The sequence below is a fragment of the Neolamprologus multifasciatus genome, chromosome 23 (genome assembly GCF_963576455.1).
Source record: "Neolamprologus multifasciatus chromosome 23, fNeoMul1.2, whole genome shotgun sequence".
In the NCBI taxonomy this organism is placed as follows: Eukaryota; Metazoa; Chordata; class Actinopteri; order Cichliformes; family Cichlidae; genus Neolamprologus; species Neolamprologus multifasciatus.
Window position 1 is genome coordinate 29,110,023 of NC_140460.1, and position 26,890 is coordinate 29,136,912.

Genomic DNA, 26,890 nt, shown 5'->3' on the forward strand with positions numbered 1-26,890 from the left:
GTGGGATGATTATTGGTAATTTTTTCTCTAATGATAAAAATTTTATTTGTGAAGAAGTTCATGAAGTCATTACTAGTGAACGTTAAAGGGATGGTTGGCTCAAAAGAGCTCTGACTTTTTGTCAGCCTGGCTACAGTGCTGAAGAGAAACCTGGGGTTGTTCTTATTTTCTTCAATCGGTGACGAATAGTAAGATGTTCTGGCTTTGCGGAGGGATTTCTTATAAAATAACAAACTATTTCTCCAGGCTAAATGATGATCCTCTAAATTTGTGACACGCCATTTCCTCTCCAGATTACGAGTCATCTGCTTTAGGGTACGTGTTTGAGAATTATACCACAGAGTCAGGTACTTCTGATTAGAGACCTTAGCTTTCACTGGAGCTACAGTATCCAGAGTCGTATAGCAGAGTGATAATAAATCATAATAAAATCCTTCCTAGAATAGGATTGAGTCTTGAAGAAAAGCGGTCCAGATGCAGTTACAAATCTGTTTTTTATTGAGAAAGCGGCACAAGCTTGTCTTAAAAAAAAGGGAATAAGAGAAAGAACACTTCCAACAATTCACAAAAAAACAAAAAACAAATAACTGTCATCACTGTTGGGCTTTAGGGGAAGAATTTGGGTGGGTCCATCTCGTCTACTTTCAGAATCTTCCGGAGCGTTCTCGATCCCTCGACCTCCGCCTCTCGCGGTCCCGCCGTCGATCCCTGGAGCGGGAGCGTCGTTCCCGGGAGCGCGAGCGTGAGCGGTGTCTGGTAAAGAAGAGAGCAAAAGATATTTACTTTCAAATTTAAAAGCCATACACAAAAGCAGTTGTCTTGCTCTCAGGCTTTACAGTACCTTTTCCTGCGACGGCCGTACAGCTCCCTCCTCAGTTCCCTTGATATTGGTTTCAGATGCATGAAGTTGCAGAAGCCACCTCGGGTGCACTCTCTGTAAGTAAGCAAGTGTGTAAAATTTGATTTCTATTGCACCTTTCTACATAAACATCACAAAGTGCTTCAAACAAAACACCAGAATATAAATTCTCAAGTTCCAGTCACAGATCTCTCAGAAGGAGAGTGTTCCAGAGGCCCAAAACTGTCTTAGTTTTCGTAAAGAAGACGAGTTCCTAAGACACTCAGCCAGCAGGCCCTGATCACATGAACTCAGGGATCTAAAAGTTTGCTCATGTAAGATGATGTTTGCCTATGAAAAGCTCTAGAAGTCAAACCCAGAGTCTTAAAATGGACCCTGGATTCATCAGGGAGCTGGATCAGCAACAGTGTGATGTGAGAGTACGCCATTCTAGAGTTTCTGCCTAAACAAGTGAACAATAAAGCCAGATGTGATGAAATAAATGCATGAATAACAGTCACCGGTTTAAAGCGTGAAACAATGTGACTTAGCGCTGGCCTTCCATTTGGTAGATCTGTGCCACGAGGAAAAGTTGGCTCATAGTCGCACATTCTGAGGAGCCATGCCAACCCACCAAGCAGAACACCTAATCTTTATTTGCCTCCAGAGTTGAGGGAGAGCAAACAACCCCGTTGATCCAATGGAAAAAAATCACAGAGGGACTTGTAAAGGAAAAGATCGCAAAGACCCTATCACTGACCAAGGACAGAGTGTAACTACATGTGCACGCTTCTCCTTTGCTCTGTGCCATCATCGTGTCAGCTGATGCTGTCCTTTTAGTTAAATGTGATTGTTTTACACTCAGGGAGGCAGGACCATTACAGTTGCTTCGAGTGCCGCATCCTGAGGCTAGCATCCTTGATTGGTAGACAAGCATTGGCTCCAGGGTGAACAGTGAGGCTCTGTCATCCATCCATCAGCGGCAGAATGACACTGTCTACATTATCTTGTCGACTGTCTAAGTAAATGGCCTGGCCTATATTTGTATATGCGCCTTCAAAATAAAAATAAAAAACGCCCACCAGATAAGAAGTTGCAACACGCGTTTGCGTACATAAGATTTTCTGGAGGAGGACAGATTTGTTTAGAACTCTTAAAGAAGTCAAAGAAGCTCCTTTAAGCAATTACTTTGGTGTTCCTCCACCTCCAAAGAAATGTCAGAAGGAGTCCAAAGCGCAAAAGAAGTGCGTATTCTTGGAAAAGTGGTTGCAGGAGGTGAGCTGGCTTCAAACAAATGATGAACGCACAGCGATGTGGTGCAGAATGTGCCGTGAAAATCCCACTCTAGCGGACAACTTCTTATCTGGTGCGCGTTTTTTATTTTGACAGCGCATGCGCACCTGCGGAACACTTATGTGCACCCCTGTATATAACCATTCAAGCATTAAAGAGGCCGATAGTGCCAGCATTGACAGCAAACTAATGTGACACTGTGTGAGCATACGATGTTACACATAATACAAAGTGACAAAATTCTCTTGAATGCACATGCAATATTTGTTTTAAGAAAGTTTAACCTCTACTCCTTTTTTACTCACTACTGTCCCGCCCCTCCAGTTCTGCCAGAGGTTTCTTCCTGTTAAAAGGGAGTTTTCCCTCCCACGTTCGCCAAATGCTTACTCATAGAGGTTGTCCGATTGTAGAGGTTTTCTTGTATTATCATAGGGTTTTTATCTTACAATATGAAGCATCTTGGGGCAACTGTTGTTGTGGTTTGGCTCTAGATAAAAAAGTTTTTTTTCCCCTTCCTATAGTCTATTAGTCAGCTGGTTAATTAAATACACTCACGTTTTCTCACGATACTCACCCCATTTCATACTGACGGCAGCAGGCTTCCCTGAAGTCAGTGACTGGGGAGAGCTCTGCGTGGATGGGCTGGCCATTGAACCAGCGGTTGTTAAGGTCCATAACGGCTTTCTCTGCATCCTCCTCGTGACGAAACTACACCCAAAAGACACACACATACTTAGGAAATTACTGGTTTAAGCTCATCATAAAAATTCATCCCGTTTAAATAAACCAAGATCCTAAAACAGACCTTAACATAGACATTGCCGACGAGGTGGTCGCCTAAGTTATCACAGACGTTCATCTCCTCCACTTCTCCATACTTCTCCTCCATCTCTGTGAACACCTCCTGTGTTGGATATTGGGGGAGGGGGGGGGGGGGCAATCGAAACCTGTCAAACCAGTTCTATTCTTATATTGCACCTCTTATAACCAGGAAACTGGTTAACCCAACCTACCACACGAACTAACCAAAGTACAAAGCGGCGGTAATGTAAAAACTGTAGTAAACAATATGTAGTAGTAAGCAATGCTATTATTGTGGAGTCATGCTGAGTGGCTTTTAATCAGTGAGTAATAAGTTATATAACAACTAAGAAGGATTATTAACCTTTACAAACAATCATCTCTACAACACATATTATAAAAACTGTTTTTAAATCTCATATTCAAAACCTATGAGCATGATAAACTCAATCAGTTTTTATTGGGTTATTAGTTAGCCAAATACCAGCCCCTCTAAACCAATAAAAGATCCTTGCTTCATGAATACACTGTCAATAACACCTTGCCCCAGTTGCTCTTTTTTGGCTGAAATATGCAGATAACACATTCATGACGTCCAACAGTGCCACACGTGGGACACAAAGGAGAAACAAAAGTTCACTCACCTCAAAGAACTCATCGTAGTGCTCCTGCATTTCCACATCGCTGACGGCACCTAAAAAACGCCCAAAAAGGGACAGTCATGTCAAAGCTAGACAGACACTGGTGGTTAAAAACTCAGACCACGTTAAGCAACATCAAATCTTGCTAAACCCTGTTAATAATATAAAGTAAAGATTTTGAAGGAGATGCTACACAAACTGTCTTTCACAAGAAAACCCTTTAGTCTTCTCCAGGTTGGTGGATTTACTTTAAAATGACTTTTCTTGCAGTGTTTTGCCACCTTTACAGAACTGTTCACTGAGTACACAGGGATCCTAACATTAAATATGCATTTTAATGACAAACCCCTGACTAAGTCGGGGGCATCACTAGTAGAAGCCAGCTTCAGTAATGCAGAAGCAATCACTGTGCACTCAGTATGAAAACATTAAGTGTAGAAAACCCAGAAACAGTACTTTAATTATAGCTTTTTGGTTTAATCACATCTTGAAAATGAAGGAAGTGAAAGAAAAGCTGCTCTTTGCACATCAGTGCATGACACTGACTGGGCTAATTGGAGTTTAGGCCTGGAAAACATGCAAAACAGCATCAGGCCCAAAAACTGTGTGTGTGTGTACAGAGGACACAATTCTATACTTGACCAAATTTGATGTGGGGAGGTGTGGTATAATGAATTAAGTGCAGTCAGTGCTGGAGGGTCCTGCGGATGAAGGGAGAACTTACAGTGTAAGCATCAGCAGACTGGGCAGTTTTCAAGGTTATGAAGGTAAATGTTCAAGAGGGAAATGGTCTGAAATACAAAACGTAAACTGCTGTGATATAAATCCAACCGAATACAGAGCTGGGGAGGAAAACAATGTTATTAGATAATTTCTGTTGTGAAATTGCTCCTGCTGATCATGTGATGGTTACACCCGTTTGCACAATCTCAAAAAAAATAGACCACTCCACTGTTTTTCCCCTTAATATAGCAGATCTGTGGTACAAAAAGGCAAGACTGCACAATCACGCTGTATAATGTAGCTTTTGAATATTTTAGCTCATCATGAAAAGGCTGTAATATTAATAAAGGTCTAAAAGAACACTGCTTGACTCAAAGTTTAATTTTGGAGGTAACAGATCATCAATCACACCTGTTTAGTCTCTTATAGTGTTTCTGAGTTGATTCATTAAATGAAAACTCTGCTTAAAGATTCATTCATTCATTAAAGATTCACCTCAAAATAATGGATAATCTGAACTTGTTCTTTAAAACATTTACAGCCTCACTTGGATTTTTCTTTGAAGTGGATCTATTATTAAAATTATATTTTATTTATATAGCCCCCAATCACTACAACAGATTGCCTCAAAGTGCTTTATATTGTAAGGTGAAGACCCTACAATAAAAAAAACAGAAAATAACCCCAACAATACGACCCCCTATGAGCAAGCACTTTGGCGACAGTGGGAAGGAAAAACTCCCTTTTAACAGGAAGAAACCTCCAGCAGAACCAGGCTCAGGGAGGGGCGGCAGTCTGCCGCAACCGGTTGGGGATGAGCAAGTGAAGACGGGACAAAGACACGCTGTGGAAGAGAGCCAGAGATTAATAATAACTAATAATTAAATGCAGAGGTGTATAAACACATAGGGAGTGAAAAAAGAAGAAGAACAAACACTCAATGCATCATGGGAATCCCCCAGCAGCCTAGACCTATTGCAGTATAACTCAGGAAGGATTCAGGGTCACCTGATCCAGCCCTAACCAAATGACTTATCAAAAGGAAAGTAGAGATAGTGTCTGTTACACGATTCCAAACTGAAAGCTGAAGGCTCTGCCTCCCATTCTACTTCTAAATCCACCACAAGTACCCATTATGCTCACTTGAAGCTCCAAATTTTTAATTTTTGGTTCCTACTAGGGTAGTTCTGCGTGATTCATGCCTTGGCACAAAAGCCCATTTCACCATCTTTCTACATCTATCTGATTTGACTCCTGTTGCCCTCTCTTTAAGTAAACTGTGTTCTGATCAGCGTCCTCTCATAACAAGAGCAGCAGGTGGGAGGTGTTTCTGTACCCATCTCTCTATGACATCATACAGAACCAAGAGTATAAAAAACTCTCCGAATCTGAGCATTCAGAGTAGTCTGAAGGCACACAGGCACTACTCGTCCATATGCTCACACGTTCACATTATCTGAAACTTTGGACAACATCTAAAAGTACATATATAACAGACTATAAGAAAAAGCATAATAGCTCCACTTCATGTACTACAAATTTCCATTTGTTTTTTTAATTTATCAAGTACAGAGTAGCTGTGTATTAAAAGACTAATCAGTCTATCAACATTAAACCAAATACAGGCCTGTCAAAGCTAGCTGGATGTGTAGTTTGAACACAGAGCCCAAAGACAAATAGACAAGCTAATTCTCAAACCACAGGCAGCCTATGACTCCATTACCAACCTACCTGCATGAGAGGGTCTGCTTCAGCTCTGCCAGACTGGGCTGGACATATTTACTGATCTCATTTCTTCCATAATCAGCACAGTTTGTAAGCACTGTTTGCTTTAGTGTCACTGGTCGGACGGTTGTTTACTGCACTCCGAGTTACGTGAAAGCAGAGGCATCAGAAGCAGGTGTTCATGCTTTTTTGTTTGTTTGTATTAGGCGAGTGGTTCCCAAACTTTTTCTGCAGGGCTTCCATCAGTAGATAAAAACATTTTTCAAGGCCACCCCTCACATGCAATCTTATACACACTTTTTTCTCACAAACTCCAAACAGCTTTTTAGTGATCAATACAGAAATACAATTTAAGCATGTGAACCTAAAGAAAAATAACAAATAAGAAGCAACAAGTACTCAGGAAGCACAAACCTCCACCAAGGCAGTAATTTAAAAACTGCCTACGTACTTTAAAAAGTTTGTTGTTCAGTCAAAACAAGTTCAAAGTGCAGACTTTTGTTATTCTCCCTGTTGAAACCCATTTTAATATACTGCACATTATTTTGAGTATAACCATGTTTATTTTCTTTTAATGTGGAATCATTTACTCGACAATATTTTTATGGTTTTCCATTAGATGGTAGCGCCTGTTAGGAGGTACTTTTTCTTTTTTTAAGTGGCAGACGTTGTTGTGTTTGATGGCTGATGACAGGATCCGTAGGGAGCTCGAGGTTTTCTTTGTGTCACGTGCAAACAACGTCATGGGAGTTTCGAGCCGCGTTACTAAAACACTGTCTATGTCTATGTTAAGGTGGTCCTCAGTTTTAATGGAAAACAGCTGAAACCAAGTTCAGCAGGTGCTAGTGGATATTATATTATACGACACAGTGGTCCATTTTCCTTACAAACTGTGGTGAAGCAGAGACTGAGATATGCCTCGGTATATTTTGTGGTCTTTTTGGCAGTTGTACTGTCCACGCTTTGCTTCAGAGACCCATGTGTCATTTTATTCAGCACTGCTGGACCATTACTCTCATAACTGGGCCTTCCTAGTTTGGGAACCACAAGGTTAGATATTACACATCAACAGTGTTGGGGTTCGTGGGAGATAATGGGGTCCGAACAAGTTCTCCAGTGAAGAAGGCTGAAGCAGTCCCTTGGATGTGCTTTTATATTGGACCAGTGCTTTTAGGAAACAGAGAAAGAAAACGTTGCTGATGAAAGTTTCACTTACAGCGAGAAGCGTCGGCTGTCTGCGCACTGTTCTGAGGATTGCGGTAGATGTTCTGAATCAAGATGGTCTGTGGAGGAAACAAGAAAAGGTGCATCTGGTGAGCCAGGAGTGTCAGGTTTTCAACCTTTTCTGGTAACAAAGACTTCAGTTTGAGCCTGTCAGTAATATCATGCTTTAGCACACTTAAAAGAAAAAGAAATGTGATAAGTGTGACATATTAGGCCGTGTGTTTGCGGCAAGTTTGCCATGTCTTCCCAAACTCTCTACATTTTAGCCCACAGACATAGTTAACCTAACTCACGCAACTTCACATACTTCACATAACATAAAGCACAAACTTTTTCCCAATTTCAAAACACAGGTTACTGAATACCACACACACAAAAAAAACAAACAAATGGAGAAAAAAAAAAACCCACACTAAAAATGATCAACAAGAAGTCAGTGACACATTAAGGGAAAGACAAACAAAGCACATGAGTTTGAAACAACATGAACAGGACAATGACCAGAACACTTTTCTCACATTTACACCCACCCACAGAATGAAAATCACTAGAACCAGGACAAGTTCTCTTGTAAAAGGGATCAAATATACTCACGCATGGGACACATTTAACAGGAAAATTCACAGACATTTTTTAGGGTAACAGACTCATTGCTTTATGCATGCAGACCAATTGTGCTTATGAGCGTAGCCACTTCTAAAGGCTCATTTTGAGCCAAGAAAAACCCTCACTTTTTACACACACCATGCAAACCTAACATAACTTTAACACCACAAAGACTTTGAGTGCATATGAGCGATTTTATGCTCTTGTGTCTAAATCCTTCAGGGCCATGGCATGCAACTCATTAAGTCAAGAGGGCAAACTAAGGCTACATTCACACTGCAGGTCTTAATGTTCAATTCCGATTTTTTGATCAAATCTGATTTTATTTGTCTGCTGTTCACACTACAAATAAAATGTGACAGCAAACACGCTCTAGTGTGAACACTTAAATTTTGTTATTTACATATGGCCTAATAATTATCCTTATTGCTGTTTTAGTGAGGAGCGGTGCTTCAAAGTATAGATGTCTGTCAGAATCTACAGTACAAATAAAATGTTCACGTTTCTCCAACGTTGTCTTCCCAACAGTTTCACTGGATGGCCAGGAAGCGTTCACGATGTCTTCTCAGGTGCTGATAATTGGTGTCTGTCTTGTGTCAGTGACGTAAAAGACGGATTTAATGCGACATGACCATCAAACAGCAGTCGCTTTCTAAAACATCAGATATGTATCGGATTCAGTACCACATACGAAAGTGACCCAGATCGGATTTGAAAATATCAGATTTGTGCTGTTAACACTGTTACACCATGATCGGATATGGGTCGCATAGGGTCACAAAAGTCAGATTTGATGCGCTTTCGTCTGCAGTGTGAACATAGCCAAAGTGGGTCAGGAGGTACACTGGGTTATCAGTGTACTGCAGGGCTGAGGGTTTGTGGTTGACCTCATGCAATAAAGTCATCAATTTAAAAAGGAACTTTGCTGGGATACCCACCTGGCTGAAGGTTGGTTTGTTGTGCAATCTCGAACAGCGGTCTCCATGTCTGCAAGCTCCAATTTTAAAGTAGAAGGAACAATTGACCCTGAAAAAACAAGAAAAATCATTATCACACATATTCAGAATCTGACCTTGGGTGTTGCTAAGGTGTACGAATGTTGACATATTAACAGAACTAATGAAAAAGCAGAAAGCAACTACGCTGTTTGTTCTGAACCATCAGTGATGGGTCTTAAACCGTTTACAGACAAAACCTAATACGGAGCATAGAGATATAACCTTTATAAGCAATAGACAATAACTGTTTTATTACAGATGCAACATACAATAACAGTAGCTGCACTACAGTAATACAGCCACACCCATAACACTGCAAAGAAACAGCACAATGCTGCACACTCCGACTGGTAAGATAATGAATGAAATGACTGTGATAAATACAAAGGTTTGGTTGAAGGTTTGTTAACATCTGAGGCTGGTTTTAAAGACCATAAAGCCAACAAAGTTAGAAAATGAGACTAACTACACTTCACAACCCGATAACTTGTTGTAGATGCTCTAGTCGTGCAGGTGCTGTCGCTGCCAGACCAGGCCTGACGTCTGGCAAGTCCACAAAACACAGACGCTTCCTTGCAAAACAGAAAGACCAGATTTACATGGCCTGTCTAAAATGGGAGGGAGGGGTGCATTACAGAATGAAATCCAAAAGTATCAGGACCATGGCCGTCAGGTCCTTGGGAGTCATAGCTATACAAGAAGTTGGAACTTCATCCACTCCCAGAGGAAGTCAGGGCAAAACCCAGTCAGGAAACGAAAGTCTGTGTCTGCTTCTTTTAGGACACGTGAAATGTCAGAGTACTGCAGACACCAGGTGCAGAGGTGTTATGTGTTTTACATTTAATACATACTCGAAAAGATGTGGGAAGAAAAAAAAAAGGTACCAAAAAACTTCCAAAACATATATTTTGCATTTCTTTTAACTATTAAAAGCATTTTAATCAACTCACGGCTCTCTGTGAAATTGGTATACAAATGATTGTATACAAATGATAATCTTAATATAATGATGCAATATGGACTAAATTTACTATATAAACTGCTTAGGTTACCAGGGTTATCAACAACTATACTGAATTTGGGAATTATGCTTTATGACCCATAAATCTGTTGAAATTATATATATATTATGTGTAGCAGTTTATGTCAAAACCAGCATCTACAATATGTGTACATTGTTGTTTGTAAATAGTTTTCTAAACAATTTTCAGTTTTTTTAAATTATTCGGGACAAGTCAGGCATTCCTGTAAATAAGAGATCATCAAACAGCAACACTAATAGTGCCTGTAACGGATTACTTTGTCTTATACAATGAATGTGTAAGAAGAACAATAAATACATGTTAGTCATTTGTTTGGTGTATAGGAACAACGTTTTTTTCGCCATCATTACCACCAAGTCACGTCTTTTTCATATAAGACTGAAGCAATGAAGCACTGCGGGGCTCACTACTAGTACTGAAAGACATCAGTCGCATAGTAGACCGTGTGAACATTACAGCTACGACTGGCCTACTTACTGATCTTTCATTAACGCGATACTTGATCAAAGTTTGTCCGGGAATTAAATGACATTGATTCTAGCCTCTTAAGACTTCAGCAGGCACAGAGTGGAAGATGCTTTCTGCTGCACTCCACCGGTGGGGCGGAACAATACAAGCCAGACAGCTACTCTGCTAATCAGCTTCTTAACTGAGCGGGCCACGCGTTAGCGGTTTCTTCTTCTTCTTTTTTTGAAAATGTCTTTAACATACACTTCCAGTGTTTAACGCGTGCACGCACAAACTGGAGACATTTAAAACAACTGAATGTTTTGGCGGAAAACTAACAGCACGCAAAGGCTGCAAGTTAGCCAGGGCATGAGTTTCATTCAAAGCGTTAGCTTAACGTTAGCTTCCTCCTGCTAAGGTTAGCTTGACTGGGACGTGCAGCTGAGCTGTGGGTAGAAAATAAGCCCCACCGCCGGCAAAATAGAACCACTGCAAGCACACTTTACATAAAAGTGATATCTTATACGACTTTAAGAATGAATAATATTTAAAACTGAGTGAAAACTGTTTAAAACTTACTTGTCTTTCTCTGTACCGAAAATGGATGCCAGGTACTCCGCCATTTTCGGGTCGTCGGAAACGTCCTCCTTACGTCATTACGTAAAGAGTGGGCGCTTGCGTATGGTTTTCATCCTGTACTTAGCCGTACCGCCGGCTGACAGCGCTGTTGTTTCAGAAATTAGTTCATTCCTCGGGTGAACAGACTGCTATACAAACAGCGCTGTGACATTTTTTTTAAAATTTTCCCGAATAGCATAAAAATTCCCCTTTAATTAAGTTACGTTATTCCCCTCCAAAATGAGGACTAGTTTCCAGATATAGAATTGGAAAAATTAAGCAAATTTATTTCCAGTTGGGAAGCAGCATTACAAAGTATTAGAATTATATTTTTACTTATAAAACAGGCAGATAATTTTTTTTAAGTGGATAGCTATTTTTCCACATGCTGGTGGTCAAAGCTGAGAGATACGGGCAAAAGAAAAAAAGCTCAGTGTACTTTTAAGTATAGGTGAAGCTCCCAACCACAGTATATTTCTATTCAAAAGATAAAAAAGCAACCCTGACATCTTCGGGGTGATTTATATCTTCAGAAACCTCCCGGAGGACTCCATTAAAACCCAACTGAAGGTGATTGACTGACAGATAAGGGGTCCACGGGTTGATGGTCTTACCAAAACAGCAACCACACACACATGTCAACAGAGTGGGCATTAAAGCCTAACAGGCCACAAAGTCCCCTTCTCCTCTTCAGAGCAATGTACACCCTCCGCTCAAACCACAGTGCTCTGCACAAGGTCGCACAAGTTTGCAGGAGAGGCAGACGGCAACTTAAAAGGAAAGGAGAGGGGAAAGGAAGTCAGCTTAAAGAAGGTGAACCACACACTCTACCCAGAAGTGATGATGAAGGTGCACAGGTTCACAGAGCGAAACAAGACTCTGAAATGAAAAGTGTGCGCGAGAGAGGGCTCATGTGGGAACCCCCTGTTTTTGAGATATTTCACTTAATTTGACTTGCAAGATTTGCAGAAGCAAGACCACCCACTGGTGTACACACCCCAGCTACAATCACACAGAGGGTGGGAGAGAGACAGAGATAAGGGGAAAGGAGTGAGCAGAAACAGGAAGCAGCAAGTTTCATATCAGTGTTTCTCTTTTTGGTTTATCACATAATAATGCGCTTGGAGGAACATTACTGCCTTGGGCTGGCTGTTACTGGACGATGACGGGAGCTTTTCTCAGCATCATGAGGCCTAATCAATGCTGGACCATCCTCCATGTGTCCATCTTGGTTGGGCTGCTCCTCACCTTAAATGCTCAGAGTAAGTTGATGTTTTTGTACAGATTGTGTTGTGCCGTCTCAGTATTTGTGAAATATTTGCTTTCTTCTCTTCTCAGGCAGTCAGGCTGAGAAGTAAAGTGTTTGCGATCGTACTGGAAATGATCTGATAAAAGTTGTTCGCCTGATTTTTTTAAAGGTTGTGACCCGGAAAGTGCCACATCCACATATGATGTAACCTTTGAGTGAAAAGTGGCTGCCAGTCGTGCTTTAAAAAAGATCAGAGGCAGAATTCAGTTAGATCTCAAACTCTCAAACTCAAACTATCAGTGGTGTCAGATATCGAAGGCAGATTCTGCCATAAATGGCACAGCCTGCCTTTAAACATCTGCAGAGCTTTCTGTTTCAGATGCTAAAAGTTTTGCTTCTGTTCTCCCAGAGCAGCAGGGTTTCTTACGTGTGGGAGCTTGATGGAAACAATTTGTACAAGAGGAAAAGATCAAAAATATTAAAAAGAAATTCTCAGAGCTCAATTAATCGCCTACTTTATGTTCCTTGTGCTTTTTAATGTGTGTGATGGTTTGGATCAGGGGAGATACTAGCTCCGTATAATTTCCTGTTTTTAATTTCACATGGGAAACGTAAGATGCACGTAATTTTATTCAGAGCCAGTATAGTGAAATACGCAAATGAGTGCACTCCTTTAATATAACTAAAATATTAAAGGTGAAGTGTTAGGTATTTAATCTTGTGTGTGCCATCATTAAAAAGAAACACAGTTGAAAATTAGGAAGCAAAAAGTATAACATCAGTAAATCAGACATAATAGAGCTGCTGTAATTTTTAGTTATGAATAAGGTTAAAAAGACTGTGTGGACTGGCAGAGGCTGTGTTTGTGGGTCTGTGTCAAAAGGAATTGACCACACAAGTAAGAAATGAAACTGTGCAACTTCCTAGAGAGGACACAAGATGTACAGCAGTGGTTTTAATGGAGTAGGAAGAGCAATGTTGTCCAAAACCAAAGGTCAACAATGGTCTAGACAAACAGAAAGACACACAAAAAAAAAGACTGGAGTGGGTGAGACATGAAGTGACAAATAAACTGCTCATAAAACACAAAATAGCTTCGCCCAACGCTGATAAAAAGAATGCTGATGAATGGCTTCAAAATCTTTAGTTAAATGAAATCAAAATATTTCTGTGGCTCAGATTAAATCTGTTGTGTTTTATGTGGATCTGGTCAGGTCACAGACGCCGCACAGTGCTGACTGTGAGGCATCAGAATGGGCAGATATCAGGCTTCGTAAGAATAAAGGGTGTGGTGTAGATAATTAAATACATTTGTTTACGTGCCAGTATTTCTTACAAAAATACTAAGAGACTCCTGTTCACAAAAATATTGCTCAGAGAGGGATTTTCCCTCATGACAGTGATCACAAACATACTGTAGTAAATACACAAGAGGAGAAACAATGATAACACAGACATGGTCACCTGTGCGAGGATGCAATACTCGTCTGGGCCCAATGAAGCCCCACATCCCTGTAAAATTTCTGTTGCTAAAAATGTTTAAAAAGTATCTTGTGCTTGATTAATGGTCTTAATTACATGTTTAAAAAAAATTGACAATCTAAATATCACCTCACAGTAATGCTTATTAAAACACCTTTTTCTACAGATTACTTGCTATAGTCAGTCTGGTCTACTACAAGGTGTCTTTAAATGTGGTCTAAAGGTGATACAGTTGTCAGTGCTAATATTAATAGTAATCATGAAGGTGGGACCCAAATATTTGTCTGCCATAATGCTGCCTAAAAACACGCCTGCTAAAAGATTTTTTTAAGGTGAATATTAAATGACAGAAACACTGTGGGACAGCAGCAGCTAAAAGTAATGATTTTATAAATTGTGTCTGCTTATGCAAAAATTATTTATAACTTTATGAAATTTCCATGAAAATTAATACATTTATGGCACATTTTTCTGTTTTTTCTCAGGTGTGTCTTTTACAACAAGAACCAAAAATCAATCAAGTACCACAAAAGGTATATTTATTTTTACAGGTTTATATGGACTTCGCTTAAAGCATAACTATTATTATCAAATTCTTGTCTCGGTAAAAATGTCTAATAATTAATTCAAAAAAATTCACAGGCATTCTTAAACTGCTCTGAAGCTTCTGATTTTATCTTCTGCCTCTCAAATGGAACAAAGTGAAAAGCAAAATCATCTCTTAAAGGTTTTCCACAGGACAGTAATGATACGTGCTGTCACAGAAGTTTAAACTTCCAGTTTTTCTGTCATATGATAAACGGCTCCGGGACACCTGCTGGTGGATCTTGTAGTGAGACTGTGAGCTCAGTATTTAAGAGCAGTGGAATATCTGACAGTAAAAGGTAGACATGAAATTAATACACGTGGTTTTAGGTTTCCCTTTGTGTTAGGACGGGTTCACTCACAGTTTGCTGAACTGCTGGAGTTCATGCAAATTACTTTTCCACTCAACATCAAATAAATGTCACAAAGTGATTTTTCTTTTTAATCTTTTTTTTTCATTCTTACTGTTTGTCATACCTCATGTTTACTTCTATTTTGATCTTATTGTTGCATATGATGGATATGTTTATATATTTATTAGTCTTCAATTAAACAGTCTTTATATAAATGTATTGTCTAAACACCTTTGATCAGTCTATTGTGTAATATATTGCTTTATGTTCTTAATTAAATTAAAAATAACATCAAACATTTCTTAATTTCTAATTGTTCTTCTTTATGTGTTTGGTATAATTTCTCTTCTGCAGGTCACTCTGACTGTTCTACAGAAATTAGAGTACGTCACAACACAGTTTATAATGCATCAGCTGGACAACAACTTTGGATTAATTGCCCAGTATTTTTTTGCAATAATTCACCAACAACAATCACCTGGCATAAAGTTGAGGAAGCTATTGTCCCCGTCAATGTCAGCAGTGACAGTCACATAAAAACAGAGTGGAAACCTTTAAACAAGTCAGCAGGGATCTTCTATTTGATCTTCCAAAACATTCTCAGAAGTGACTCTGGTCAGTATCAGTGTCAAGGTGGAGGGAATATGGGTCATGCCATCACTGTCAATGTCTACGGTGAGTGTGGATTTTTCACTAATTATACTTCTCTAAGAAACCTTCACTCACACTGAACAGCAGACTTTTTCTGAATCTCATGATATTTTTGTGTTGTTCAGACTTCAGACAGCGACTCTGTTTTCTTTTTACAGATCATGGTGAAATTACCACTATTACACAGAATAATGTCAGAGGTAAGAAAAGTTTTATATAATGTGTGTTTTTGTAGCTTTATTAAATCCAAACTGACTGGAACCTGTTTTTCTTGCAGTCAGCACAACTTCTGCTCCTGAAAATACAAAAACCTTGTTGCTGTACGTGTACTCTGCTGCTGGGATCGCCACATTCGTCATCATAGTCATAATCATATCTGTCATATCAATGCGAGGCTGTAAAGGTGAGGTGTTCTCTCGCCTCTTCAAAATAAAACATCAGCAGACGTACTGAATACTAAACATGTAAACTGTCCATCCTGCAGAGAAGCCAAAGAAAGACAGTCAAGCTGAAAATCAGGTAAGATATAAAATATTTCAAGCTTATCACATTTTTTCCATCAATAATTTTAACTCAAACATTTTTGGATGTTTCCAGTACATCGAGATCCCCATGGTGGAGCGACCTCTTCCGCAACCCAGCTTGGAGCCGTCACAGAGAGGAAGCCCCTCTGCTCTGCCATCTCGGAGATCTACCAAGAGGAAAACTCCACCAAGGCAGCCCAATGAGTTTAGATTATCAAGAGATAATGAGCAGGCTTATGGACCGAGTCATGTGGGTAGAGAGAGACAGAGGAACACCGTGGAGGAGGAGAGCGGCTCTGTTGTGTATGCTGCTCTCAACCACGAGCTGCCTCAGCGGGTTAATCGGCCACGGATGGAGGTGGAAGAGACCTCAGAGTACGCAGCCATCTGTTTGGCATAAAGACCAAGAACTGCTTGACTAAATCACACTAGAGGACAACTGATGAATATCTGAAGCTGGTGTATCTCCACCAGAGGAGACCTGAAGGACAGTTAGAAGGGAATGCAGAGACTCAAAGTAAAGAGTGTGGATACCAAAACGCAACTCATCACTTCTGTAAAAAACGCTCTTTGATCTTTGAGTTATACCGCACAGATCATCACACCATGTCTACCTGAGATCCTGAAGACTTGTTAATAATTTAAATAGCAGAATTAGCATCTTCACATTTTGGTCAATATTTAAAAGCCTACAAGCTACAAGTGTTTTTACTCTCGCTGATTATGCCTCTGCTCAGTTTGGGATTTAGCAGAGTTATGCTGAGATTCTTCACCAGATGTCATGCCACTAACAATGGGTACACTAACCAGTGCTGTGTTAGAGGATGTTTGATATATAAATGGGCACAATGTCTCAGCACAGACAATACCACCCAGTGTACCTAGCAAATTACACCTACAACGTCAATCAACCATAAAATACAACCTGTGCCAAGCAAACTGCAAAGAGTATGGACTAATAGGTACACACATCACATTTTGTTTAGATTTAAAGCTGTTAGGGATTCTAACACCAAAGCTGTTGCCTCATATGGTGCTTAATAGAAGCATTTTGTGTCATGTGGCATCATAAGCAGTCATCTCCAGGGCTGAAAAATGACAGAGGTGCCAAAAACTGCACTTCCTCAAATGTCCACTTGAATTTCCAGTGAATTTTAGTTCAATTCTATATACGCGATCATCCTGCCATTATTCCTCATTAGTTTACCAAATATTTATTAACATGCTACTAAAATTAGGTTCTCACTGTTTTTGTGTTACAGTAAAAATTGTTGAAAATATATCTGCTCTGGGATATTAATGCATCATTTTAAAATAATAAAAATGTAGATTTGTGACCAGATCTGTAGAGATGTACAACTTCTGCAGGGATGTGGGTTAAGAGCCATATACAGGTAGCAAACTCAGGGAGAGAGAGATTATCATTGTTCTGAGGATTATTGTCAATGTATTTGTGTGCATGACACATGAGTAAACTGTCCTCTAAGACAGAGGTGTCACAGAAGCTGTAGTCAGGTTAAGTCGTAGTACGAAACAAATTTTTGGAGATTTTTATGATTGTGTGTATTGATTTTAATGTTTTTTTTTTTTGTCATGCACTCACTGTGATGTTCTTCTGTTGCACATCCATGACTTGAATTAACTCTTGAGAAACTTACCTATGATAACAGTAATGGTTATCTGTCTGTATCATATCAGCTATTCACTCACTTTCTGAGTACATGAATGACTAATGAGCTATTGTACTTATCGTGATTCTTTTGGAAATAGAAATGTAATATTAATCATTTTGTGCAATTAAAAACTATAATATTTTCTCCATAGCTGTTAGATTTTAAAAAAGATTATAATGATTCATTCTCATCCTGTTTTTCCTGTAAAGAAATGAATTTAAAAAATCTATGCTTTTGTTTTAATCTGATTAATACCCAAAGTTTCAAGTGGTATATATATACTGAGTGTTTCTGCCTTCAAACCATAAACTCTGGTACTCTGGTAACTCTGGTATGCATCCGAAGACACTCCTAATCAGAAGCAGGAAGTAAAGTCAACCACATATCATGCACTGTCACATACAGAGCACATACAGTTTTTACACAAGTACACAGCTGGTTCCTTAAATGTCTGCCATGAAACATTACTCGTGCAGAACCATCCTTTATTCACTGATCTTCACAGTCCTATCCTCACTTCAGATGCTCAGAGTAAGGGATTCTTATTAATTTTAAATGCTCCATTTCAGTCTGAACACGTCTTTGTTTCTCTGTTCATGGCTGAGTTTAATATTTTTGTTGTTACAGTTCAAACATTGTGGAAATCAGCTGTAAAAGGTTTAAAATATCCTTTACATTTTGCTATACACAATAATCCAAAGCAGGCAACTAATATTTTTTCATAGTAATAGCATGATACGCTGAAAGGCTTGACCGCGCAGCCTTCAAACCTTCCGCCTTCAAAGAAAGCCTCAACATGAAGGACAAAACAAGACGCTGTGAAATGGTCTTTGATGCTATGCTGGAGATTTTAGTTGAGTTCACACATGTGGACGATCTTTAGAGTTTTTCTGGATATGTTAGTATTACTAAAACAATACCATCCACTTACTATACTAATCTTGACTCAATATAATTTTTTTTCTATAACTTTTCTGTCATTACAGAATCTCACGAAATGTCACAGTGCAGCTGTTTCACCTCATATTTAGCTTCTTTTTTGAACATTTTGATCCAATCATAAAAACACCCAGCCTCTTATATTTAAAAATTTGAACACTAGTTAAGATTACTTTAGTAATTTTGGTAAATGGAGTGCACAGTCATTTCTAATCTGTAGCTAACAACATTAAAGGAAAACTGAAAATTCATCAGATCTCAATGGGAAATATATGGACTGGGTAATGTGTTAGGAATGAAAGGATGCCACATTGTGTAATAAAGATGATGATTATCGACCTAAAAAGGCAGAATTCAAAGACAGATTGAAAATCCAATTAAAAAACCATTTGTTTCAGACCTAGTCCATTTTGGCAAACTGTCACTGCAGCAACTCAAAATGGTACTTTGTGTGACCCCCGCATACTTGTATGCATACCGGACAGTGCTGAGGGTGGAGCTGCTCTCATCTGTCAAAAACACAGGTCACCAGTGATGGACCGGCCTATACTCATATTCTCACAGAAAATAATCTCACAGCTATTTTTTAAACTGCTCTGAAGCTTCTGATTTTATCTTCTGCCTCTCAAATGGAACAAAGTGAAAAGCAAAATCATCTCTTAAAGGTTTTCTACAGGACAGTAATGATAGGTGCTGCCCTGAAAACTCAGAAGTTTAAACTTCCAGTTTTTCTGTCATATGATAAACGGCTCCGGGACACCTGCTGGTGGATCTTGTAGTGAGACTGTGAGCTCAGTATTTAAGAGCAGTGGAATATCTGACAGTAAAAGGTAGACATGAAATTATTACACGTGGTTTTAGGTTTCCCTTTGTGTTAGGACGGGTTCACTCACAGTTTGCTGAACTGCTGGAGTTCATGCAAATTACTTTTCCACTCATCATCAAATAAATGTCACAAAGTGATTTTTCTTTTTAATCTTTTTTTTTTTTTTTTTTTAAATCTTACTGTCTGTCATACCTCATGTTTACTTCTCTTTTGATTGTATTATTGCATAATATATATGTTTATATATTTATTAGTCTTCAATTAAACAGTCTTTATATAAATGTATTGTCTAAACACCTTTGATCAGTCTATTGTGTAATATATTGCTTTATGTTCTTAATTAAATTAAAAATAACATCAAACATTTCTTAATTTCTAATTGTTCTTCTTTATGTGTTTGGTATAATTTCTCTTCTGCAGGTCACTCTGACTGTTCTACAGAAATTAGAGTACGTCGCAACACAGTTTATAATGCATCAGCTGGACAACAACTTTGGATTAATTGCCCAGTATTTTTTTGCAATAATTCACCAACAACAGTCACCTGGCATAAAGTTGAGGAAGCTATTGTCCCCATCAATGTCAGCAGTGACAGTCACATAAAAACAGAGTGGAAACATTTAAACAAGTCAGCAGGGATCTTCTATTTGATCTTCCAAAACATTCTCAGAAGTGACTCTGGTCAGTATCAGTGTCAAGGTGGAGGGAGTATGGGTCATGCCATCACTGTCAATGTCTACGGTGAGTGTGGATTTTTCACTAATTATACTTCTCTAAGAAACCTTCACTCACACTGAACAGCAGACTTTTTCTGAATCTCATGATATTTTTGTGTTGTTCAGACCTCAGACAGCTTCTCTGTTTTCTTTTTACAGATCATGGTGAAATTACCACTATTACACAGAATAATGTCAAAGGTAAGAAAAGTTTTATATAATGTGTGTTTTTGTAGCTTTATTAAATCCAAACTGACTGGAACCTGTTTTTCTTGCAGTCAGCACAACTTCTGCTCCTGAAAATACAAAAACCTTGTTGCTGTACGTGTACTCTGCTGCTGGGATCGCCACATTCGTCATCATAGTCATAATCATATCTGTCATATCAATGCGAGGCTGTAAAGGTGAGGTGTTCTCTCGCCTCTTCAAAGTAAAACATCAGCAGACGTACTGAATACTAAACATGTAAACTGTCCATCCTGCAGGGAAGCCAAAGAAAGACAGTCAAGCTGAAAATCAGGTAAGATATAAAATATTTCAAGCTTATCACATTTTTTCATCAATAGTTTTCCCCACAAACATTTTTGGATGTTTACAGCAGGTGGAGATCCCCATGGTGGATCAATTCTTTTCAAAAGTCATCTTTGAGCACTTCGAAAGAGGAAGCCCCTCTGCTCTGCAATCTCGGAGATGTAACAAGAGAAGAACACCATCAATGCAACACATTGAGATGACGTTATCAAGAGATAATGAGCAGGCATATTAACAATCCGTGTGGGCAGAGAGAGACAGAGGAACAGATCTATCGTGTTTGCTGCACTCAACCACAAGCTGTACAATTAGCAGGTGATACAAAGATTCTCTTGAAGTGCAAAATACAACCTGTAAACCATAAGCAGTCATCTCCAGGACTCAAAAATGATGTCCAAGTGCCAAAGCCTGCAGATCCTTAAATGTCCACTTGAGGCTGTGTCCAAAAGCCAGTACTTATAGATAAAATGATGATACAAGAGAATGCTTCTGTTTTTTTGGTTAATTTCCCAGTTTATTTGATTAGCTTGTCATGATCCTGGAGTTTTCGATCCAGCCTTTTCAGTTTTTCTATTTTCAATTTCTGTTTTTTTAAATTTTTCTGTCTGACTCTTATTGTAGTCGTATTTTGGTTTTGTATCTGTATTAGTTATTCTTTGTTGTTGTTGTTTTTAATCAATAGCCTCAGGTCTTTTTACTTGTAGTTTCTGTCTTCTGTCCATGGTTTTAGCTTGTTTGTATTCTCTTGCATATTTCAGGTTTTGTTCGTCCCCATGTTTGCCCGTATCTTGTTTATTCTCCTTTACAGTGTTAGATGTTCCTTTAATTTGCTGGTCTTGCATGTGTTGTGTTCAGTTTTGCTTTTGACTCTGTTCAACTGTCTCCACTTCCCCTAATTACCCTTCTTTGTATATAAAGATATATCTGTTTTTAAACATGCTATAGTGCAACCTGTTCTTAAAAAAAGGTGTCTTGATCATTGTGATTTTGTTAGGCCGATATCCAAACTTCCGTTTCTCTCCAAAATCCTAGAGAAGATAGTTCTCTTGCAACTCCAGGCTTACCTGGATGCACATAACATCTGTGATAAATTTCAATCTGGTTTTAAACCACGCCACAGCACTGAAACAGCTTTGCTGAGAGTCCTTAATGATCTTCTCTTAATTACTGATTCAGGGCATTCTGCTGTATTAGTCTTATTGGATTTGTCCTCAGCCTTTGACATGGTTGACCATAATATTTTATTAACAAGGTTAGAATGCACTGTGGGCATTTAGGGTGAAGCACTTAATTGGTTCAAATCATTTGAACAGGTCTTTCTCCGTTGCCTTGGGTACTTATTTTTCCTCAACTGCATCCTTATGCTGTGGTGTGCCCCAAGGCTCTGTGCTTGGCCCTATGTTATTCTCATTATATATGCTCCCCCTAGGCTTAATCTTTGAAAAATATAACATTTCTTATCACCTCTATGCCGATGATATCTTCGTTGCACTGCTTCCTCGAGTGCATGAGAGAAGTCAGAGAATGGCTTTCAGACAATTCCCTTATCCTGAACGAAAAGAACACGGAGATTGTGGTGTTTGGCAACCATATCCCCAGGGGCCTATCAGCTGATACCTTTGGTTCCTTTGCCACTTCTTTCTCTGACTCAGTTAGTGACCTAGGGGTTCTGCTGGACAGCTCTTTCAAATTTAACAAACAAGTGTCTTCAGTAATCAAATCTAGCTTCTACCAACTGCGCCTTTTTGCTAAGGCTAAGCACTATGTCCCTCATAAAGATCTTGAAAAGCTCATTCATGCTTTTGTGACTTCTAGATTGGATTACTGTAACTCCCTCTACTTTGGTCTTCACTCCGCTCTCCTTCACAGACTTCAGCTTGTCCAGAATGCTGCGGCTCGCCTCCTGACTGGCACTAGAAAGCATGCCTCTATCACCCCAGTTCTTATTGAGTTGCATTGGTTACCCATAAAATATCGCATTGAATTTAAAATATTGTTGCTCACCTTTAAAATTATAAATAATTTAGCCCCTCGTTATCTTGCAGATCTTCTTAGTCTATATGTCCCTGGGCGAGCCCTCAGGTCTTCAGCCCAATTACTCCTGGCTCAGCCTGGATCTAGACTTAAATCTAGGGGTGACCGTTCTTTTGCCCTGGTTGCACCGAATCTGTGGAACAACCTTCCTATCGCTATCCGTGCGTCAGAATCCGTTTTATCTTTTAAATCCCGTTTAAAAACTCATTTATTCAACATAGCTTCATATCTAGTTAGCGTCCCTGTTTTATATTTGGTTCAATTTCTTATTTATGTACTTTATCTTTTAGCTATATCTGTTCTTAGTAACTTTGTTCTTATATTCCCTTTTATTGTTGTATAATTAGTGCCCTTAACCTGATGACATATGTGGTACTTTGTTAATAGTCTTTTATTTATTGTCTTAATTTTCCTGTTTTTATTGTAAAGCACTTTGGTGTACCACTGGTCTTTTAAATGTGCTATACAAATAAAGTTGTATTGTATTGTATAAAGCTGCTGTCTTCTCTTGTCCTTTGTCAGTGTCTGTTCTATCCTAGTATTGTTAGCCTTAGTATGTTTTCTAGGTTGTGGTTTCATTAAGTTTATTGTTTTCATTTTTATTATTTTGTACTTGTTTCAAATTTTGTACAGCTCACAATAAATGACTTGCTTTCAGTTCCATTCAGTGTGCCTCTATGATTCACTCCTAACATTAAACTCTTTGAAACAGCTTTTGGATAAGTTTCTTTAAAATCGTATTAAGGGTTATTAAGGGTTAACGTGTGTGCTGTTTTTTCATGTTTAGCTTTCAGCTTCAGCAGCAGACACTCTAAGGCAGGGGTCTCCAATATTTTTCCCCTCTGAGAGCTACTCATCCTTTCAAATGTTTCATTTCAACACAAACCAACCGAATAAGCTTGTTTTTCCTGAACATTTACAAAAATGTTTGTATCCACAACTTAAAAGTTGCATTAACATCACAAAAATATTTAGTTCACTTGCAAGTGCATGTTTTATGTCTGTATACACTACAGAGAAATGTATCTCGCACTACTAAATTAAAACAATGCTGTCAAAACAAAACAATGCAATTACAAATACACAGATATTATTTATTCAATTATGATTTCGTTACATGTGCCTGTTTCACTTCTCAAAAGCATTCACACTAAATATAATATATTTTTATCTTTGCCTTGTATCTGTAGGTTCAGGTGGTTAATTTTCTCTCTCAGTCACATCTGTCAGGAAACCAAGATCAAGCAGCAACTCAGGTAATATCAGATAATAGTGTGGTATCCTCCTCCCTCACTTCCATAAAAGCCTCAGTTTCACTGATCAATGAAAGAAAGCATTTCAGTATCTAACCCCAACTTAACCGTCTTATTCTGTGTGGAGTAGGAGATCCCCATACTCGGCAGAGCGTTCCTCCAGGAACAACTTGAAGCTTCGGTGTTGCTTTGCCTTTGCTCAAATGGAGCTGATGACATTAACATTATTAACAACAGGCAGCACGACATGGTCAAATTCCATCATTTATGGGCATAGAGCCTGTTGGTAAGTGATGTAATGATAGTTTAGAAACTTAAGTAAGTCCGCGTCAGATTAAATCCTGAGTCACAGCAGGTGCTCCATCAGTTTTCACAGACACCAGGTTTTCAACAGGGTTTTTTTTCTTCTACAAAGTAGTCCTTCAGTGATTGTAAATATCCGCTCCTCTGCGTGTAGTTTTCAGTGGAAGTAAAAAAGTCACCAAACACCATCTGAATGAAAACAGCTGGGCTGTATCCCTGGAGTCGACAGACTCAGCACACTGAATTAAAAATGATTTGCACCTCTGCACGTCCAATTCCGGCAGTTTTAATGTATCTGCAGACAGTGCAGAAATACTCCTTGCCAGTCACCTAATAACATTTCAGCCATGCAGTCATAGTTTCCTTTACAATCCTGCCATCAGTGAAGGGCTTTTAGTGCTTCATTGAGTGATTTGCCACTTTCAACAAGGCCTCTGTCATTGACCTTCTTTGTACTGCCCATCAAAACTGACTCATCAAGTTTGACACCTAATTGTCAAATAATCATTTGATAGAAAAACTATGAATTTGATTCGTCGTACATATAAGTTGGTTTGATGATTGACCAATCAAATTTGACTACACAAGTTTTGAAATATATTTGAAAAGGAGCAACATGTTGGAGGCTCCTGCTCTAAGAAGTATGCTGTCCAGATTTTCCAGAAAGTTCATTTTATTTTAAGAATGTTTTTTTTAAGTTAGCTAAAGGTACCATGCTATTTAATGTCACAGGGATAAGCATTTTACTAATCAAGCTAGCCTAACTAAACGAGCAAGTCTGCCTAACCCTGTGAACTGAATATGGTCACACTCTGTTAAAAAATACAACAAAACGGCACCTTTCAAAAAGTCAAGAATTCAAAACAACAGACCTCAAACCTGTGGGTGAGATCACAATGGCCAGTGTAGCTAGAGATGAAGATGTAAGGTGATTGTTGCCAACAAATGCAAAAGACTGAGATGTGAAAGAAGTATTTATATAGATGCACCACCTGCATGAAGGACTTTTAAAATGCATAAGTATAGAAATGTATAGCCAGAAATGACCAAAAATAATAACAAGACAGAAGGCTTGTTGCTCTCTGTGTACATATCACGTACAGCAACAAGCTATCCACTCACTTTCCGATTACATGAATGACTAATGAGCTCTTGAAATTTTTGTGGTTCATTTGGAAATGCAAAATGTAAAATTAATCGTTTTTTGCGATTAAAAAACATTAAATATTCTCCATATCTGTTAGGTTTAAAATAGTATAACAAATTATTCTCATTCTGTGTTTCTTCTAAAGCAATGAAAAAACAACATCTTTTGTTTTAATCTCATCAATGCCCAAAGTTTCAAGTGGTAGATATATACTGAGTGTATCAGCCTCCAAAACACAAACTCTAACACTATTATTCATCCAAAGACGCCTGTAATCAGAAGCAGGAAGTGATGGAGTCAGCCAGATACCATGCACTGTCTCTACAGAGCACATACAGGCTTTACACATGTAGGCAGCTGGTTTACTAAGTGTCTGCCATGAAACATTACTCATGCAGGACCATTCTCTATTTGCTGATCTTCACAATCCTCATCCTCACTCTGGATGCTCAGAGTAAGTGATTCTTATCTTTAAATGTCTCCATTGCAGTCTGAACAGGCCGTTGTTTCTCTATTCATGGCTGAGTTTAATATTTTTACTGTTACCGAACATTTAAAAACTGGTACATAGTTTGAAGTTCCCACTTTTAACACAAAAATAGAGACTCGGGGTTGTCTTGGGTTGACATGCCATCTTCTTGCTATGTCATCTTAAATTTTACAGTTTACAGACTACTTTATTCTTCCTCAGCCAGGCAGTAGCACTTGTACAATTGTTTTGCCCCCTAGCTCCTGGTAAGACAAAGATGGCTTCACCCATCCGTGTGTTGAAAAAAAATCCAGACTGCATTTTCTGTTAGTAACGATAATGGCCTTGTAACGATGGAAATAATAATTAGTTAGATTACTTGTTACTGAAAAAAATAATGGTGTTAGTAATGCCAATACTTTTAACACCATTATTCCCATCACTGATTGTAGCACTGTGCTGTTTGGTGGATATTACCTAATATGTGTGGCTGTAACTGCAGCCATCACACCACAGATGACTTGCTTACGTGAATTTACTGCTTGGTGGACACCAGTGCAGCATGTAAACCTATGAAACCTTTTCTGTGCACTAGTTAAGAATTGGAGTGCATAGTCATTTATAAACTATACAGCTAAAAAAACAAATTAAAGGAAAACTTTGAAAATGCAAATGGGGAAAACTATGGACTGGGTAGTGTGTTAGGAATGACAAGATGCCACATTTTGTACTGGAGATGAAAATTATCGACCTACAAAGGCCGAATTCAAAGTGAGACAAAAATTATGACTTCAGGCTAGTCCGTTTTGGCAAACTGTTACTGTAGCAACTCAAAATAGTGCTCAGCAGTGTGTGTGACACCCCCCCCCCCCCCCCCCCCCCCCCCGTCATATGATAAATGGCTCCGGGACACCTGCTGGTGGCAGTGGCGTGTCCAGCAGGGTGGCCTGGGGGCCCCCCCAACCAGACTGGACACCCCAGGTGCCACCCCAAAGCTAAAACAATAAAATTTAATGAAATATCAAATGTAGGATTATGGTTTCACAGTGAAGATCAGATATCTGAGGGTAAGTGAATGCAGCACCGGCTTCTGCACTATGAGCATCATGTTAGCAAAGGTAGGAGAACCAAGCACGAAAGACAGCACCTCGGAAAACATTTTTTTGGAGAAAGATTAACAAGTTAATATAGCTGGACA

At 38.9% G+C, this 26,890-nt stretch overlaps 2 protein-coding genes across 5 annotated transcripts; one reads left to right on the top strand and one right to left on the bottom strand.

Moving 5' to 3' along the window:
* Positions 1 to 480: 480 nt before the first annotated feature.
* Positions 481 to 11,024, bottom strand: LOC146491897 (splicing factor U2AF 35 kDa subunit-like). The gene is made up of 8 exons (XM_085152524.1): positions 10,919 to 11,024; positions 8,790 to 8,877; positions 7,238 to 7,304; positions 3,577 to 3,626; positions 2,937 to 3,035; positions 2,706 to 2,839; positions 842 to 934; positions 481 to 753 (listed from the first exon to the last, which is right to left on the bottom strand). Exons 1-8 carry the CDS (start codon positions 10,960 to 10,962, stop codon positions 645 to 647), a joined length of 684 nt encoding a protein of 227 aa, XP_085008650.1. The 5' UTR covers positions 10,963 to 11,024; the 3' UTR covers positions 481 to 644.
* Positions 10,019 to 22,679, top strand: LOC146491898 (B- and T-lymphocyte attenuator-like). 4 transcript variants are annotated; one of them, XM_085152521.1, is made up of 7 exons: positions 10,019 to 12,219; positions 14,174 to 14,221; positions 19,660 to 19,980; positions 20,115 to 20,156; positions 20,234 to 20,359; positions 20,441 to 20,475; positions 20,554 to 22,679. In XM_085152521.1, the coding sequence occupies exons 1-7, from the start codon at positions 12,120 to 12,122 to the stop codon at positions 20,719 to 20,721; spliced, it is 840 nt and encodes a 279-aa protein (XP_085008647.1). In that variant the 5' UTR covers positions 10,019 to 12,119; the 3' UTR covers positions 20,722 to 22,679. The 4 variants fall into 4 exon arrangements, with proteins under 4 accessions (XP_085008647.1, XP_085008644.1, XP_085008646.1 ...); XM_085152518.1 differs by lacking the exons at positions 19,660 to 19,980; positions 20,115 to 20,156; positions 20,234 to 20,359; positions 20,441 to 20,475; positions 20,554 to 22,679 and adding exons at positions 14,981 to 15,301; positions 15,436 to 15,477; positions 15,555 to 15,680; positions 15,762 to 15,796; positions 15,875 to 17,917; XM_085152520.1 differs by having other exon boundaries at positions 20,441 to 22,679.
* The last annotated feature ends 4,211 nt before the right edge of the window (positions 22,680 to 26,890 follow it).